Source organism: Dama dama, chromosome 3 (assembly GCF_033118175.1).
Source record: "Dama dama isolate Ldn47 chromosome 3, ASM3311817v1, whole genome shotgun sequence".
Lineage (NCBI taxonomy): Eukaryota > Metazoa > Chordata > Mammalia > Artiodactyla > Cervidae > Dama > Dama dama.
In genome coordinates, this window is record NC_083683.1 from 22,725,407 (window position 1) to 22,745,807 (window position 20,401).

General features: G+C 37.4%; 1 protein-coding gene across 1 annotated transcript in view; it reads right to left on the bottom strand.

Annotated features, from left to right (window-relative positions):
• The window catches only part of CAPS2 (calcyphosine 2), a 44,654-nt gene extending 24,724 nt beyond the window's left edge, over positions 1-19,930 (bottom strand). The window contains 6 exon segments of the mRNA XM_061121963.1: positions 305-372; positions 3,364-3,486; positions 9,565-9,735; positions 14,794-14,839; positions 16,441-16,490; positions 19,787-19,930. Of these exon segments, the coding sequence (XP_060977946.1) occupies positions 305-372; positions 3,364-3,486; positions 9,565-9,735; positions 14,794-14,839; positions 16,441-16,490; positions 19,787-19,930 (602 nt within the window).
• Positions 19,931-20,401: the final 471 nt, after the last annotated feature.

Genomic DNA, 20,401 nt, shown 5'->3' on the forward strand with positions numbered 1-20,401 from the left:
AACTGCCTATTTATTAAAGAAGTAAAACATTTTTTTCAATTTGTATTATTTTTTCAGATGACCAATAAGTTATTAGGAAGAAAATACTTACTAAGCTATTTAGACAAAAAATACCTAGTAAATAGAACTGTTAAGTATTTCTGTTGGAAAAGGAGTCTGGTGGAAAAAATAATCACTGAAACCCTACAAATGCAGTAAACAGAGCAAGTATGGAAACCTCTGAGTTGACCATTCCAATGCAGATGTCATGTATACAAAGGAAATGTAATGAATGCTTTCTGAATGGATCGCTATGAACGCTTACCTGGATAAGTGGTCTATCATCACTTGCTCTGCAACCATCTGTTTCTTCTTCTCTGCAGCCACACATTCCTGAGAAGAGAAAATAAAGAAAACGCCATTGTCCATAAAGCAGAACAACACTATTATTAACACAAGAGTCCTAAAACATAAATTAAACATTTCCAATTTCTTTCTTAAAGAGAGATTACTATATCATCATTCCCCAATGGCTTCCCCAGAGGCTCAGCAGGGACAGAATCTGCCTGCAACACAGTTGACACAGGAGATGCGGGTTTCATCCCTGAGTTAGGAAGATCCCCAGGAGAAGGAAATGGCAACCTGCTCCAGTATTCTTGCCTGAGAAATCCCATGACAGAAGAGCCTGGCAGGCTACAGTCTATGGGGTTGCAAAGAGTTGGACATGACTGAGAGAATAAGCACATTCATATCATCATTAATAAATTTAAAGTCCAATTATTTAATCTAAAAATACATTTATTTGCTAAAATAGAAAGCCTCCTGATGAAAGTGAAAGAGGAGAGTGAAAAAGTTGGCTTAAAGCTCAACATTCAGAAAACTAAGGTCATGCATCACTTTATGGGAAATAGATGGGGAAACAGTGGAAACAGTGTCAGACTTTATTTTTGGGGGCTCCAAAATCACTGCAGATGGTGATTTCAGCCATGAAATTAAAAGATGCTTACTCCATGGAAGGAAAGCTATGACCAACCTAGACAGCATATTAAGAAGCAGAGACATTACTTTGCCGACAAAGGTCCCTCTAGTCAAGGCTATGGTTTTTCCAGTGGTCATGTATGGATGTGAGAGTTGGACTGTGAAGAAAGCTGAGCGCTGAAAAACTGATGCTTTTGAACTGTGGTGTTGGAGAAGACTCTTGAGAGTCCCTTGGACTGCAAGGAGATCTAACCAGTCCATCCTAAAGGAGATCAGTCCTGGGTGTTCATTGGAAGGATTGATGCTGAAGCTGAAACTCCAATACTTTGGCCACCTCATGCGAAGAGTTGACTCATTGGAAAAGACCCTGATGCTGGGAGGGATTGGGGGCAGGAGGAGAAGGGGACGACAGAGGACGAGATGGCTGGATGGCATCACTGACTCGATGGACATGGGTTTGGGTAAACTCCGGGAGTTGGTGATGGACAGGGAGGCCCGGCGTGCTGCGATTCATGGGGTCACAAAGAGTCAGACACGACTGAGCGACTGAACTGAACTGAACTGAATACCGTTAAATTTTGGTAGAAATCATCAGTGATTTCCATATCAGTCAGACAATGGACGTAAAACCCAGAAGCAAGTGAGAGAGGTGACATTGATGAGTGTCGAGTCCATGGAGAACATGCACCGTGGGTGTTGACATTTATGGTGGCTTATACTTTGGAGGAAAGGTTAGAACCACCCTCAGGCACATTGATTTAGAGAGCTGTGTAAACAGAAGGCAGATTAGAAGCAGAAATCACACAAATGCAACTGAAAAATGACAAAGTGGAAGAGATGGATATAAAAACCATAGGTTCACTGCTTCTGCTGTTCATTTAGTTAAAAACTAAGTTGAAAAGTTTCCACCTACATTTAAAAAGTAAATTGGTACTAATTTCAGATGCATTCAAGATTTACTCATGTAAAACATCTGCTTTAAAATAGTGATACAGGGGTGTACCACAATAGAGTAAAATGTGCTTGATGATGAACTTAGATATAATGCCACTAAGAAAGTAATTGAATGGGAAAAGAAATCCACAAACACCTAGATGGCTCTGGATTATACTAAGAGCAGTAGCCAAAAGGCCTTAGGTATTTGATAACATCCATTCAAGTATAACTTTAGTGAAAAATGAAAGTTGCTCAGTCATGTCTGACTCTGTGACACCATGAACTGTATAGACTGCCAGTCTCCTCCATCCATGCAATTCTCCAGGCAAGAATATTGGAGTGGGTTGCCATTATCTTTTTAGGGGATCTTCCCAGCCCAAGGATCAAACCAGAGACTCCTGCATTGCAGGTAGATTCTGTACCGTCTGAACCACCAGCTAAGCCCCAAAAGAGTATACTTTAGAAATATACCAAAATAAGCCTTATTTGGGACACAACTTTGCCCTACAGGGAAAATTTAAAAAATTTTTTTACAATCCTAGTAATACTCCTTGTTCTATTAGGTATAAACATCTATATAATAATAGGTATATAAAATAATATACATGTGATTTTTAATAAACAAACAAATTACCAACTTGGGACATCTGCAGAAAATCAGTCCACCTGGCCCAGAGATTGATTACATCTTGCTGTCAGTTCAGAATGCATTAATTCAGGATGATTGCTATCCAAATAAAATTTATTTTGAATATCCACTCAGTGATAATGTATGTAGCTAAATCCACATTGCTTTATTATTATTTAGGCCATCTAAAGCAGAATTTTCTCAATTTTAAGCCAACACACACTGATAGCCCATCAATCAATTACAGGTGTACCTGAGGTATTAATCAGCTGGGGGTGTCTAGGAAGCCAGTGGCCTCCAACTCCAAGCAGCTTGGTCTGCATATGCCTGGACACTATAGAAATGCTATAATTATCTATTTGTACAGTAACCAGTCTAAGTAATACTCATTAAGAAATCTCATTGTTTTTGTAAAAGATATAATTTAAAGTTAATATTGAGCCTAGAGCTTTGTTTCCCTTTTCCTAAAGAAAAATTACTTTACCCCTGCCCTTCAGTTTTATTAGCATATGATTTTCAAAACAAAAAGATTATCCAGCTACGTCTTTGTGGGGAAAGGAGTGATACCAGATTAGCCCATTGTCATCGTGGTCAGTTAACATTCTGAACAGTGTAAACTAAATTTTGACAGACTTCCAAGGATTCAAGATGACATTTCCACAGTAAACATACCAAACGTCAATCCATGGTAAGAGTGAGGACTGAACCTGGCATATTAATGACTATTCACCTCAGTCCAACTTCAACTGTTGGAATCATTTATTCAAATTTAAGGCTATAACATTTCAGAGGGCAAATTATCTTAACAGTTTATCAAATCAGTACAAGTACCAATAACTTACAGCATCAGATTTTCCTGTACTCCGTTGGAGGATGTGAGGGTTGTCTGCATAACCCCGCTGCAGGAGGGCTTTCCTGTCCAGAGTTGTCAGATCATCTGTGATGGTTTCTGCACCTTGTACACACTAGATGTGAAGCAATAAGTGAACCCTCATATGCATGCTTAGAATATTTGTTTTTAACAACATAAAGACTAAAACAATGACTGGATACTTCAGATTAAGAGTATAGGCTCTGATAATCAGACCGCCTATTGAATCCAGCTCTCCCACTTTCTAGCTACATGACATCTCTGTGCCTCGGTTTACTCATAAATAAAATGGCAATTAATATTAGTAACTGTTTTGTACTAAAAAAAAAATGATTAAATGAGGTGATACCTGGCCAACACATTTCAGAAGTACCTGACATATAATAAGCATTACATAAAAAATAGCAACTATTATAACTATAGTTGCCCAGTTGAGTCTTTGTAAAGTTAATAAATATGGGCATGTCATTCCTTTACAAAGCTAAGTTCACAAGTAAAGTGATACTAATATATGGGTGTATCCTTTGCGACTGTTAAAATCAAACACAAACAGAAACCAGCCTTCAAAATTTCCTGAGCAGACAATACCAGTTTAGTCATACAAGCAAAGCTTAATTTAGCTTATTTTACAAGACAAGTGAGACAAACTTGACCAGGGTTACTTCCTGCTTATGTGTCTAGAAATCATAAGTGAAACTTAAACTGTTCCCCCAAACTGATATGAAGTAACCACTAACTAATCCCTTATCATTTAAGAAAATTCTTGTATTATAACCAATCACTGTGGAGCATAAACAGTCACCGCCTCCTCACTATGTAAACTGCTTTACAACTATAGCTCCCGGGGTCTCTTTCCATGTTCAATTTGAGTACTTCCAGTTCACGAACTGACCTTTTGGTGTGTACACAAAACTTTTACTAATGACTGCTTTGGTGATTCATTGGTTTTACGTCTGCTATTTCTGAACTTTTAACAAGGATTCTGATGAGATAAATGCTAAATTTTTCTCTGAATATTAGATGTGTTTATATGAGCGTAAAAAAACATAATGCTCCAATAGGATGGCAACTTATCAAAAATGTAATAGATTACAAGTATATCTCCCCAGGGCTTGTTCTTACTTTAGATTTTCCTTGAAAGGTCACATTTCATCTTCATAAGGTTCGCTGTCTCCATGACCTTTGATTGCTACATGAAACTTTATTACACATTTGCTTATGATTTGTTGCCTGCCTCTCCTGTTGTAAGTTCCATAAGGGCAGGAACCTTGTCTGTCTTTTTCATTGCAGGATTCCTGGACCTGCAATGCAGGTCCACATGTAGTGAGCACTGTGTATGTATCCAATGAATGAATAATAAATCTTAAGTGTGTACTATTGGGAAATAAATTTATGAGGATACTTAATAATTTTATTTATTTACCCACTAATATCTGTTTTTCCTAAATAGTGATTTGACAGTCACCAGAAAGATGTTTAACATTATATAAAGTAAATTTAAGAAAGATTAAATTAATAGACATGTTTCAGTATAAGCCAGGTTCTGCATTACATATAGGTTGGAGGAAACTTTCAAAGACATCTTATTTTATTTCAACTTGTTTTCAGTCTTTTACCCAAGGGAAACAGTGGCTTTTCCACTTGGCATCCCAGATTTAACCTCCCCAAATCAGACTTCACTGTGATATCCCCCACTCCAGTTAATGAAAAATACACCCTTTGAACTGCTCAGCTCAAAAAGCCTTAGAGCCATATTTCATCTTTCCTTTCTCTCAAGCCTAAAACCAATCCATCACCAAATATTCTGAGCCTTACCTTCAGAAACTGTCTAGAATCGAACTTCTCGTTGTGACCACTTCTTATCCAAATCTGCTACAACCACCTGGGTCCAAGCAGGCATCCTTATCTCTTGCCTGGATTATTGGGATAGCGTCCACAGCAAAACCCATTCTCAACAAAATGGAATAGAAGGTAAAGTCCTGAAGTGGTCTACAAGACCTCTCTGATCTGCCTCCCAGCCTCTGCTACCCTTTAACTCACTGAAAAAAATCTCCTCCCACCTCTCCCTTGCTCTTCTCCTTCATCACACTGCTCTTAATATTTCTTAAATACTCCAGGCCTACTCCTACTTCATGACACTAAGAGTTTCTTCTAACTGGCTTGCCTCATACCCCTTTTGAATGTGCCCTAAAATGCTACCTTAAGGTAAAGATCTTCTCTGATGATCCCTTACTAACTACAACCCCAACCTTGGCTTTCCAAGTTTCCTTCTACTCATAGCATTTATCATCTTCTGTCATATTAGAGGACTTCCTGGTGGCTCAGAAGATAAAGAATCTGCCTGCAGTGCAGGAAATTCGGGTTCCATCTCTGGGTCAGGAAGATCCTCTGCAGAAGGGAATGGCTACCCAACTGATTCATTCATTCATTTATTCTTTTTTTTTTTTTTCCTGCAAGAGAAGGAATATTTGTCTGTTCTAGTCACTGACTTATCACCAGCGCCTGGAAAGGTACCTTGCATATCATGAAACATTAGATAACTATTTTTGAAAGAATAAACAATGAATGAGTTAGTAGGTTTTTTGTCTTTTTATAGAGTACGTGAAAAAAGTTATATTTGGAATGATCACATGCTAGTAAAGTAATGCTCAAAATTCTCCAAGCCAGGCTTCAGCAGTTCATGAACCATGAACTTCCAGATGTTCAAGCTCACTTTAGAAAAGGCAGAGGAATCAGAGGTCAAATTGCCAAAATCCACTGGATCATTGAAAAAGCAAGAGAGTTTCAGAAAAACATCTATTTCTGCTTTATTGACTATGCCAAAGTCTTTGACTGTGTGGATCACAATAAGCTGTGGAAAATTCTTCAAGAGACAGGAATACCAGACCACCTGACCTGCCTCTTGAGAAACCGGTATGCAGGTCAGGAAGCAACAGTTAGAACTGGACATGGAACAACAGACTGGTTCCAAATAGGAAAAGGAGTATGTCAAGGCTGTATATTGTCACCTGGCTTATTTAACTTATATGCAGAGTACATCTTGAGAAATGCTGGGCTGGATGAAGCACAAGCTGGAATCAGGATTGCCAGGAGAAATATCTATAACCTCAGATATGCAGATGACACCACTCTTATGGCAAACAGTGAAGAAGAACTAAAGAGCCTCTTGACGAAAGTGAAAGAGAAGAGTAAAAAAGTTGGCTTAAAGCTCAACATTCAGAAAATAAAGATCGTGGCATCCAGTCCCATCACTGCATGGGATATAGATAGGGAAACAGTGGCTGACTTTATTTTGGGGGGCTCCTAAATCACTGCAGATTGTGACTGCAGCCATGAAATAAAAAGATGCTAACTTCTGGAATGAAAGTTATGACCAACCTAGACAGCATACTAAAAAGCAGAAACATTACTTTGTCAACAAAGGTCCGTCTCGTCAAGGCTATGGTTTTTCCAGTGGTCATGTATGGACATGAGAGTTGGACTATAAAGAAAGCTGAGTGCAGAAGAATTGATGCTTTTGAACTGTGGTGTTGGAGAAGACTCTTGAGAGTCCCTTGGACTGCAAGAAGATCCAACCAGTCCATCCTAAAGGAGATGAGTCCTGGCTGTTCATTGGAAGGACTGATGTTGAAGCTGAAACTCCAATCCTTTGGCGACCTGATGCAAAGAGCTGACTTATTTGAAAAGACCCTGATGCTGGGAACGATTGAGGGCAGGAGGAGAAGGGGACGACAGAGGATGAGATGGTTGGATGGCATGACTGACTCAATGGACATGAGTTTGGGTAGACTCTGGGAGTTGGTGATGGACAGGGAGGCCTGCCATGCTGCGGTTCTTGGTGTCGCAAAGAGTTGGACACGACTGAGTGACTGAACTGAACTTAACAGAACTGAACATAAGTACAATTAATTAATATTAATTTGGTAATTAATATTATTTCCTATAAAATTGAAGTTTGATTTTCAGTGTTTAATTTAAAAGTATTTCATTACTTGAAAAATGCATGAGACAAATGCTTGGGCCTGGTGCACTGGGAAGACCCAGAGGGATCGGGCAGAGAGGAAGGTGGGAGGGGGGATTGGGATGGGGAATACATGTAACTCCATGGCTGATTCCTGTCAATGTATGACAAAACCCACTACAATATTGTAAAGTAATTAGCCTCCAACTAATAAAAATAAATGAAAAAAAATACATATACCCACCCACACAAATATAGATAAATTTACATTTTACTTGATAAAACAATTTGACAGTGAGATTCATCACCTTTTATACTAAATGGAAGGAAAGCTCAAGACAGGAAATTTGCCTTTAGAATCAAGCAGAGTGGAACTATTTTACTGTTTGATATTATCAATTGATTGATGTATCAGCCTATTTAGTCAGTAGCTATAGCCTCTAGTTATTGTCTTGGATTCTGAATACATCTAACTTTAGCTTTTCTTTATCAGCAAAGAGAATCAATTTGCCTGTGACTCCCTGCTTTATAAAGGGGCTATGTTTCAGATATCAGGGATCTTTTTGTTTCTAGAGATTACTATCCCAGTGGTAATTCATGTAATTATAATAGGATTTACTAACTGCAAATTTATACATTAGTTTTGGTTCTAATAAAAGTGTACTTTTAAAATGATATCAGATAAGTTGCTCAAACTCCATAAGTACAAGATTATTATATATAGCATATACAGAAACCAGGGATTTTTTTCTAAGACTACCAAAAACATATTAAACTTCTAATATATAGGTTAAAAAAAGTAAAACAAGATATTCTCCAAAAGAAAATATGCAAATGTTGGCTGCTATTTATAAAACCCTTACTCATTCATATGGGAAGATTTGCAAACAATATTTATCTTCTCTTAAACCATAAGTAAAAAAGCATCCTCATTTGACCTTGTGTTCAAGGGTATCAAGGTTTTACTTTAAAACTATTTGAATTGTTTTGCTATGAAAAGGAAAGCATGCACTTATAGAAACTTTCATTCCATTTTCCCAAGATTATTACAATGATCTAAATATCACATGGTAGATCCTACAGATACTACACACCCAGGTGCTAAACAGTTATGAAATTATCCTATCTGCTATTACAGACACTAGAATACTATATTTATGTACATCTGTTTGAATGTGGAAAATTAGTTTTAAAATAAAAATGACCAAATAATCCCATAACTTTTGTTACTTTTTTAGCTAAATACCATGGGTTTTAGTGAGTTCCAGATAGTCCCTACATGGATTAGAAAAAATAAAGCTGATATGCCACATCTACTTACAACTTATTTAGGTATAAACTCACCATCCATGAATACAAGAGCAAAGTAAACATAATAAATTTAATGGCTTTTCACAAGCATACCAGAAAGGTCAAACTTGAATTTTAGAAAGATTTTACAACTTAATCTTTTTACTCAACAGTAAATGCTAAGTAAATACAACTATCAAACTTCCCTGAAAATACATTATTCTTATTAAAAGTTAACTGAATGAAGAATTGTATCTAAGTGCTCTTTCTTTATGATCAGTAGTATCATAAACTATGTTTTCAAACCTTTCTAAAATTCAAGGTTCATCTTTTCTATATGCTTGTGAAACATCACTGAATTTATTATGCTTAATTTGCTCTTATATTCATGAATGGTGAGTTTATATCTATTTAAGGTTAAATTAAAATATAACAGCTTCAGAAATTCATGATGTTAAAACTATCTCCCAAACTCAGCTAGAAAACAATCACGGAGTGATGACAGTTTTAAAATAAAAGAGGGTCACTTTAAAGTCTGAAACCACTTTTCAACTTTAAAGTTTAGTCTTTAAAGTGAGAACAATGGAGTTCAAGACAGCTTCGTCAGAAACAGATATGTAATACTGCTTTACTTCCAACCCAAGGCAAGTGAAAAACTACAGAGAAAAGACGATTAGGTCATATGACTAAATTTTTCACATCTGAAAATGGTGATAATAACCCATTGAAGTTGTTGTGAAGAATAAACTAGTTAATGTAAGTAAAATAGTTAAAGAGAGTCCCTGGTACACAGAAGTAAGTGTTAGCTATTACACTTTATTATGACTAACAACAGGATATATCAGGCAGAAAGATGCTTCTATCATACATATACTGTTTTCTTTAAATTCCATTATGGTTTTGTAAAGCCTCGTACATTACCTTGTCATCTGTCTTGTTTCTTGGAGTCTGTTGATGTGTGATACTTGACTTTGCCTTTTCTGCATTTCTCTGACTGTGTTGTTTGTATCCCCCTTTCATTTCAGTTTTGTAATGCTGATGTTTTACTTTATATTTGTCTGTTGGTGATGGCAAATTTTCAGGTATTATGTCCTGCTCCAAGAAGTAAAAAGAAAAAGTATGCTATCCATCATAAAAAATTCAAAATTACTATTCATTTTCCTTATTAACATTAAACAAGTTTACCATTTACTTTAGCATTTATGCTTAAGAAACATCACTATGATCTATTTTCTAAAGAGAGGTCATATTTAAAACATTTAGCTGTGCAGCATGCCTGAGTGGGCACTGGCCTCAAATACCATTAAGCCTGTATCTTGTTTCACAGCTGGAGATCAGTTCTGGTTCTAAAACAGAGAGAAGAAAGAATGACTTTTCTCTCTTCCTACGAGTTTTAGATAGTTTATTTTACTCCTGCCTCGGAGTAAACCTCCATTGCCAAAAATTTGCCAGAATAGTCTTTGGAATTGGAGGTCACTAATATTGAGAAGCTCTGGTTGCCATTTCTAGAATATTGAAATATTCTGTCTTATGATGTTATCTGGCTCCCTTCCACATGTCCATGGAATGACAGGTAACACAGCCAGGCGATAAGAGAAACCTACAAAGAATAGTCAGAAAATATACACTGTCCCAGAGAGGGACAGCAACTCCAACTGGAGGATAAAGCCAGTACAACATTTGAAACATTTTGTATCCAAGTCTATACCCACAGAAGAAGAATGAGACAAGGCTTTGGGTGAAAACTGTAACATGATACCGATTAAGGTACTATTCATGTAATCTAACCAAAACAAGATGGAGGAGATCACGAATGGAAAAAGATGGGCAAATACAGAAAAGTAAGCCCAACTGGTTCTGACTACTAGTCAGACCTTGTGCTCATGACATGAAATAAATCACTTAATATTGTTTGAAGTATAAATATGTCCCAAGGAGACAGTTTGCAGTAAGTAGTTACTTACTTACTTCATAGTATCCTCATAGCCTAAAGTATGTCAAGAAACATACAAGCTTAAAGAGACGAGTTTTATATTTTTAACCTAGCCACATCCAATCTAATTTTCTGCCATTAGTATAAACCTATAGTTTACCAATTTTATAAGACATTTAAAAATGCCATTCTTATGTGAGGCAAAAATGTAAAACAAAGTAAAATTCATCAACAGTACTGTCTGAGATATTAACATACACTCTCAGTGTGTGTCAGTCACTCAGTGGTGTCAGACTCCTTGGACCCCGTGGACTGTAGACTGCCAGGCTCCTCTGTCCATGGAATCCTCCAGGCAAGAATACTGGAATGGGTAGCCATTCCCTTCCCCATGGGATCTTCCCCACCCAGGGATCGAACACAGGTCTCCTGCATTGCAGGCAGATTCATTACCGTTTGAGCCACCAGGGAAATCCTGATATACACTAACTATATTTAAACTAGCGCTACTTCACGTTCAAGGTCAGGAAGGGCGGCCGTGAGAAGATACCCCTCGTCCAAGGTTAGGAGCAGCGGCTGCGCTTTGCTGGAGCAGCCGTGAAGAGATACCCCACGTCTGAGGTAAGAGAAGCGCAAGTAAGACAGTAGGTGTTGGGAGAGGGCAACAGAGGGCAGACAGACTGAAACCACAATCACAGAAACTAGCCCATCTGATCACAGGACCACAGTCTTGACTAACTCAATGAAACTAAGCCATGCCCTGTGGGGCCACCCAAGACAGCCGGGTCATGGTGGAGAGGTCTGACAGAATGTGGTCCACTGGAGAAGGGAATGGCAAAGCACTTCAGGATTCTTGCCTTGAGAACCCTGTGAATGGTATGAGAAGGCAAAATGATAGGATACTGAAAGAGGAACTCCCCAGGTCAGTAGGTGCCCAATATGCTACTGGAGATCAGTGGAGAAATAACGCCAGAAAGAATGAAGGGATGGAGCCAAAGCAAAAACAATACCCAGCTGTGGATGTGACTGGTGATAGAAGCAAGGTCTGATGCTATAAAGAGCAATATTGCATAGGAACCTGGAATGTTAGGCCCATGAATCAAGGCAAATTGGAAGTGGTCAAACAGGAGATGGCAAGAGTGAATGTCAACATTCTAGGAACCAAGGAACTAAAATTGACTGGAATGGGTGAATTTAACTCAGATGGCCATTATATCTACTACTTTGGGCAGGAATCCCTTAGAAGAAATGGAGTAGCCATCATGGTCAACAAAAGAGTCTAAATGCAGTACTTGGATGCAATCTCAAAAACAACAGAATGATCTCTGTTTGTTTCCAAGGCAAATCAATCGATATCAAAGTAATCCAAGCCTATGCCCTGACCAGTAATGCTGAAGAAGCTGAAGTTGAACAGTTCTATGAAGACCTACAAGACCTTTTAGAACTAACACCCCAAAGGGATGTCCTTTTCATTATAGGGGACTGGAATGCAAAAGTAGGAAGTCAAGAAACACCTGGAGTAACAGGCAAATTTGCCCTTGGTGTACGGAATGAAGCAGGGCAAACACTAATAGAGTTTTGCCAAGAGAACGCACTGGTCATAGCAAACACCCTCTTCCAACAACACAAGAGAAGACTCTACACATGGACATCACCAGATGGCCAACACTGAAATCAGATTGATTATATTCTTTGCAGCCAAAGATGGAGCAGCTCTATACAGTCAGCAAAAACAAGACCAGGAGCTGACTGTGGCTAGATCATTCACTCCTTATTGCCAAATTCAGACTGAAATTGAAGAAAGTAGGGAAAACCACGAGACCATTCAGGTATGACCTAAATCAAATCCCTTATGACTATACAGTGGAAGTGAGAAATAGATTTAAGGGACTAGATCTGATAGACAGAGTGCCTGATGAACTATGGACGGAGTTTCGTGACATTGTACAGGAGACAGAGATCAAGACCATCCTCATGGAAAAGAAATGCAAAAAGGCAAAATGGTTGTCTGAGGAGGCCTTACAAATAGCTGTGAAAAGAAGAGAAGCGAAAAGCAAAGGAGAAAAGGAAAGATATTCCCATTTGAATGCAGAGTTCCAAAGAATAGCAAGGAGAGATAAAGAAGCCTTCCTTAGTGATCAATGCAAAGAAATAAAGGAAAACAACAGAATGGGAAAGACTAGAGATCTCTTCAAGAAAATTAGAGATACCAAGGGAACATTTCATGCAAAGATGGGTTCGATAAAGGACAGAAAAATGTATGGACCTAACAGAAGCAGAAGATATTAAGAAGAGGTGGCAAGAATACAGAGAAGAACTGTACAAAAAAGATCTTCACGACCCAGATAATCACAATGGAGTGATCACCCACCTAGAGCCAGACATCCTGGAACGTGAAGTCAAGTGGGCCTTAGAAAGCATCACTACGAACAAAGCTAGTGGAGGTGATGGAATTCCAGTTGAGCTATTTCAAATCCTGAAAGATGATGCTGTAAAAGTGCTGCACTCAATATGCCAGCAAATTTGGAAAACTCAGCAGTGGCCACAGGACTGTAAAAGGTCAGTTTTCATTCCAATCCCTAAGAAAGGCAATCCCAAAGAATGCTCAAACTACCGCACAATTGCACTCATCTTACAGGCTAGAAAGTAATGCTCAAAATTCTCCAAACCAGGCTTCAGCAATATGTGAACCATGAACTTCCAGATGTTCAAGCTGGTTTTAGGAAAGGCAGAGGAACCAAAGATCAAATTGCCAACATCCGCTGGATCATCAAACAAGCAGGAGAGTTCCAGAAAAACATCTGTTTCTGCTTTATTGACTATGCCAAAACCTTTGACTGTGTGGATCACAATAAACTTTGGAAAATTCTTACAGAGACGGGAATACCAGACCACCTGCCCTGTCTCTTGAGAAACCTGTATGCAGGTCAGGCACAAAAGTTAGAACTGGACATGAAACAACAGACTGGTTCCAAATAGGAAAAGGAGTATGTCAAGGCTGTATATTGTCACCCTGCTTATTTAACTTATATGCAGAGTACATCATGAGAAACGCTGGGCTGGAAGAAGCACAAGCTGGAATCAGGATTGCCGGGAGAAATGTCAATATCCTCAGATATGCTGTTGACACCACCCTTATGGAAGAAAGTGAAGAAGAACTAAAGAGCCTCTTGATGAAAGTGAAAGAAGAGAGTGAAAAAGTTGGCTTAAAGCTTAACATTCAGGAAATTAAGATCATCCCATCTGGTCCCATCACCTCATGGGAAATAGATGGGGAGACAGTGGAAACAATGTCAGACTTTATTTTTTTGGGCTCCAAAATCACTGCAGATGGTGACTGCAGCCATAAATTAAAAGACACTTACTCCTTGGAAAGAAAGTTATGACCAACCTAGACAGCATATTAAAAAGCAGAAACATTACTTTGCCAACAAAGGTCCATCTGGTCAAGGCTATGGTTTTTCCAGTGGTCATGTGTGGATGTGAGAGTTGGACTATAAAGAAAGCTGAGCACCAAAGAAGTGATGCTTTGAACTGTGGTGCTGGAGAAGACTCTTGAGAGTCCCTTGGACTGCAAGGAGATCCAACCAGTCCATCCTAAAGGAGATCAGTCCTGGGTGTTCATTGGAAGGACTGATGCTGAAGCTGAAACTCCAATACTTTGGCCACTTCATGCGAAGAGTTGACTTATTGGAAAAGACCCTGATACCGGGAGGGAATGGGGGCAGGAGGAGAAGGGGACGACAGAGGATGAGATGGCTGGTTGGCATCACAGATTCGATGGGCATGGGTTTGGGTGGACTCCGGGAGTTGGTGATGGACAGGGAGGCCTGGCATGCTGCGATTCATGGGGTCGCAAAGAGTCAGACACGACAGAGTGACTGTACTGAACTGATATTTAAACTAAACTAAACATAGACTGAACATAACGAAATTTATGGATTAAATAGAGGGACAAGTGCACGCTGTAGTTCTGAAAGCTGGGAGTAAGAAGTGAACACTAACCCAGTCATACAGATGATGCTGGTGTACGGTGTGTGACATGGAGTTACCCAAGCAAAAGCAAAAGAGGCATTTGTTGGGTTAAAATGAATATCTTCTGTACTATGTGGCCTATATGGTAAATCATCCTAAAAACTGAGATTAAATGACACTAGTGATATGCTACCTGTAACACTCTGTTCAAATGTTTATAACATGAAATACCAAGTAAAAATTACCTCATCGTCAGAGTCAACAAGGCTTCCCAGATCAAGTTGTGGGACCCTGAAAGAAATAGTTATGTATCCCATAATTTTTTGTACATGAGTCTTTAATAGTTGCAAGTCATATATGCTGTATCTTACTATAAAAACAGGTAAACTGAAGCCAATGGTGTGCTGGCTCTTACCAGCTGTGAGAGGCTTTTGTTAAATGTTCAGTAATATTTTCCACAGGTTGTTAACACAGAATTATTAAGGATAAAATTATGTAAACTTATAATTGCATCAATTATATGAAAAACAAAGGTAATAAATATTCAAATCCCAGCACTTCTTAATAGCTTTACCATACTTCACTATTTCTTGCTTTATAGAGGTTATTTATATCTCTCATATCTGAATGGCAATACATGGGTGGCATCTCTTTCCAACTCTGTGTTCAATGATAGACTGAAATTAGCCACAGTGGGATTATTTACACAGAAATGGGCGGATGTTATGAAGCAGGCCTTGGTATATTATTTTGTTGATTTCTAAGGCTGATAAACGTGGTGGAAAGAATGTTAGTAGTGCATATTAAACTTAAAGTATTACCTGTAACTGTCACATGGTGAATAACAAAAAAACTGAGGAAATATTATTCTAGTATTCAAAACTATTACTTGATTCAGCCAAGAAATCACTCATGTCACTCTAAAATAGATGAAAATATCAACCAATATTCACCCTGATTTATATTGTCACATAAAATATATAATCAACTTAAAATATACTTAATTTTATTTAAAATTAGCAAGTAAGATATATGATGAACTTATAGTACATGTCTAGAAAACCACTTGTTAGACATTTTCCAGCAAACAACTGACTGTCATCACACACTCAATATTGTATCTAGCATCTATACCTAGCTCTGTTCTTTGTCTGGATGAGCAAACAGGTATCTATTTTGTGGCCCACATGAAATTGCTGATATTTGCCCATTGTTAATCTATAAAAATGTCATTTTTATATAGTTCAAATTAATATGTTACTTTTTAATTTCTATTTTCCAAGAAGCCCTGTAGTCTAATATATTGGATTGACCAAAAAGTTCATTTGGATTTTTTCATAAGATGTTACAGAAAAACCCAGATGAACATTCTGGCCTACCCAATATTTGAAAGAATATAAAAATCATATCCTTCCAAATTTTGAAAAGCAAACATTTAAAATATATAACAATTAATGTATTCCAGTCCAAAATTAAATCACTTTAATAAGACTGATAAAATTATCATATTCCTCAAGATAAGATTAAAGAACAGATAATCTCCCATTAAATCATTTTGACTATCCCAATAAAAGTGCAATATATTATATGAATTTTTTAATAAATACTCTTAGCTGAATTTTCTAAATAAAACAATATTTTAACTTTTTCAGGAAAATATAAAAATAATACTAAAGAAAATTAAACAACAAGAGAAGTATTAGCCTTAGTCCTACCATCCTATCACAAGAAATACTTTAGTTTGGACATAATAATTCTCAGGGCATCAACATGTATATAAACTTAATCATAATCATAGCTATATATATAATTTTTCTTTCTTTTTTTGCTTGTCAATGTATACTTACATATTTACCCATTAAACAGCTCAAATGTGAAGAAATGTAACTTACACAGGTAGGCAAGGATCCTCCATAGCACATGATTTGGAGGTCCATCTTTGCTTTAATTAAAAAAAATTAGAATCAGTATGCATGTGTCATTTATTTATACTTTAAAAGATAACCAATGTGCCAATGCAACAAGACTAATTATAAATTTTCTCAGTAAGCTTACATAAGAAATATTTAGGAAGCCCCATCCCTACTGTGCTTGATGTGCAGAGATAGGATAATAACCGGCATAGGACTCTGCTCGGGAAGACATTCACTCAGACAGTGTGGAATACATGCTGAGACAGAGCAACTGCACAGAGCATGTGGACCCAACCTAGTCTAGGGAATTGAGGTCGCTTTTTTCAAAAATAAAAAGGAAACTTTAAATGGAGCTCTGAAGATTGGTAGGAGTTAATTAGCCAGACGCAGAGAGAAGGGAGAAAACTGCTCCAGCCAGGAGGAGCAACTTGTCCTGCACAGGCCCACAGTTCAGAGCTGATGGGAAAGACTGAAATCCAGAGTGTGAGGAGGTAGTGGACAGAGCTGTTAAACTGTAATGCAAACAAGGAACCTGGACTTTATCCCAAAGGAAATGGGAAGACAGGATAGGGGTTAAGCAAGAAATGACAAATATATGCAGGCATATGTTTGTAAATATTTCATTTTATTGCTAAAAAATGGGTTCAAAGGGAGGGGATATATGGATACCTATGGCTGATTCATGTTGAGGTTTGACAGAAAACAACAGAATTCTGTAAAGTAATTATCCTTCAATTAAAAATAAATAAATTTAAAAACAAACTAAAATGTCTCAACATTGACAATAAAATGTCATCTTCATGTGCCTGTGGGGGGAGGGGGGAATAGGCAAAGACCTGAAAATTACAGTGAGCTTAGCCACCATGGTATAAAAACTGTGTAGGAATCTTAGGGAAAGCTAAAGTTAATAAAAGCAGGAAATAATTTATTTATAAGCACTTACAGCTTACTTGTGAAATATTATCTAATGGGTCATTTTTATATTGACAGCAAGTACAGAAATTATATTCAAGACTGAGCATCATCACTCGGACTATGAGAGAAATCCAGAGAAAATTCAGCTCAGTATCAACCTTAATATGGCATTGTTTTAAGTACTGTCCCAATAAATAGTTAACATGCTGGAACGTGAAGTCACAAGATGATCATCTAAATGGATGTTTATATATTTAATATATAATAATAAAATAATAACAAATGTATATAAGATATTGATTCTGTTTAACTAATAATAAATTTAAAATATAATTTCATATATATGGAAGAGTGAAAAGTGACTGTTAGTTGTTCAGTTGTCTCTGCGTCTTTGCAACACCATGGACTGTAGCCTGCCAGACTCCTCTGTCCATGGAATTCTCTGTGGACAGAGGATCTAAATAGAATACAGCTGTAGTTTTCATCATCATCATGATCATTATTATTCCCCAGAAAATGTTTTAACAGACTTATTAAAATCTGCTAAATAGGTCTATCTAATAATGAGGCCATAGGGATAAATATTTCAGAATGGCAGTTATCTTTCCTGTCTAGTTATAATAAAATTGTGTTAGGCAATCCAGAATAAAGATAAATTATAGTTTACAAATCCCTAGGCAAGAGATCAGCAATCTAGACTCAGCTTTGTTTTTATGCTAAAGGTTTCACTGGCACATAGCCATGTTCATTTATTTACAAATTACCTATGTGTTCTCAAAAAAACTGCAAGGTTGAGAGACTGTACAACCCATAAAGCCAAAAATATTTATTCCCTGGCTCTTTATTTTAAAAGTTGAATATTTTTGTATCTGACATTTTTTTATGCAACTCATTTTTTAATGCATTTTATTTTTTAGAAGAGTGTTAGGTTCACAGCGAAACTGTATAAAGTGTACAGAGATTTGCCGTATCTTCTCTGAACTTACACCTGTATAGCCTCTCCCAAGAAGGGCTGCTTTGATTAAAATTATCAAATAGTTCAGACTTAGCCCATAATATTGTGAACCATAAAAACCCCAAAGGTGTCATTCATGTATATAAGGGAGATGGCTGAACACAGAGGAAAGAGCACAGATACTGAAGTCAGAACTGAAGTTCAAATTCCTGATGAGTCACTTAATCTGTAGCAGCCTCAGTTCTTCCATATCTAAAAGCAGGTGAGGCCTGTCCCCTTGGGAGATGGTCCACACTCTGTGGAATGTGCTTCTCCCAGGGCCACCCTTACCTTTTGGGATGGACCACATTCTGTCTATGGAATGCGTACCTCTAAATAAACCCACTTCTTACCTATCACTCTGTCTCTCCCTAAACTCTTTCTGCAACCAGATATAAAGAACCTGAGCTTTAGTGAGTCCTGACACCAGCCTCCAATTAACTCTGGATGCTTGGAAGGAACCCTGGAACATCTCAGAGAGGAATGTTAAACTAATTAGGTTTATTTGGAACTAAGGCCCCCACCGAGGTGGAGGATGGAATGATGCTGTTGACCCTTCTGACTGCAGTCAAGTAAAGCCTGGACTCTGTCAACCTTTGCCCTGATTCTACGCTCAGTTCTCCTCTGCTCAAGCCCCATCATGAACATGCATGGAGCCTTAGCTTAAAACTTCCCCAGTTTTGCAGTTCAGGGAGACTCTGCTTTGGGGAAACGTCCCTACTGTTCTCCTTACTTGCTGCAAGTAATAAATCCTTCCTTCTCCCAAGTAAACAGATAGATAAAAATAAATAAGGGAGGTTAATAATAATACCTACCTCAAAGGTTTGTTGTAAGAATAAAGTAAATTGCTGAAACATTTATTGTGTTTGCTGATAAACAGTAGGCATTCACTATTCGAAACAGTAAGAATAGAAAGGAAATATATATCAATGTTATGCATTTCTAAACTAAATTTTATGTTTGCTCAATTCTGTGATGATTACAGGGACAAAGTAGCTTTAAACTTACACCTAATCAATAATATACAGTAGTGATATAATGAAGGTTGAAAAGAATGAACGTCCTAACAGGAGAAGTCCAGATTCTTTTCCTACCTAGCTAACACAAAATATATATTGATTATTTTCTTCTTCTTTCTACTTTTTAAACTTTTTGTATTTTATATGTATGCAGACATACATAGACAATTTTTAAATAATAAGAAGAAAACAATGATATTAAGCTTAATTAAAAATAAAACATTCAAGTAATGATCAATTTTCAAGTAATGATTATCTTCAATTTTTTCAGTTATTCAAATCTAAGAATTAATTGCAAATATTTGGGAGTATGACTTGTCATAAAAACACGAAGAAAGGAGTCAGAAAATTATTTAATGAATCATCCTACAAGAGGAAAATTATATAGCATACATACTTGTAGTGGCTTCCTTCTTCCAGAGAATGGCTGAGTTTGAGTTGTAGGAGAAGCAGCAACTCCTTTAATCTCCAAGTCCATTGCAGTTCATGTATTTACCAAGCAGTATACTTTGAAAAAGGTAAAGCAATATAAAATGATCATTCTTACTCTAATTTTAAATAAGTCATACAAATTACATAATAATATTACATGGAAAGAAGTCAGGTGGTTAATCAGTTTTCCGTCTTTCACCAAAATCAACTTTCTGTGAAGAACTACATTATGTGGGGCAACATTTATGGGATAAATATTAGTCTGAGCAATGGCCCCCCTGAAGACGTTCATGTCCTAATCATCAGACTCTGTGAATGTTACCTTAAATGGAGAAAAGTTTTCCAGATATGATTAAGTTAGGATTTCAAAATATGGAGATTCTTCTGAATTATCTGGGGGACACAATTAATCCCCTTATAAAAGGAAGGCAAGATGATCAGAGTGAGAAAGATCTGAAGACGGAAGCGCAGGTCAGACAGGAGCTAAGACTTTAAGCATCACTGACTCCTGCCTTCAAGGATTAAGCTCCCGTTCCAGGTGATACTGACTCACTCTGTACACGTCTTTTTGAAACCTTGA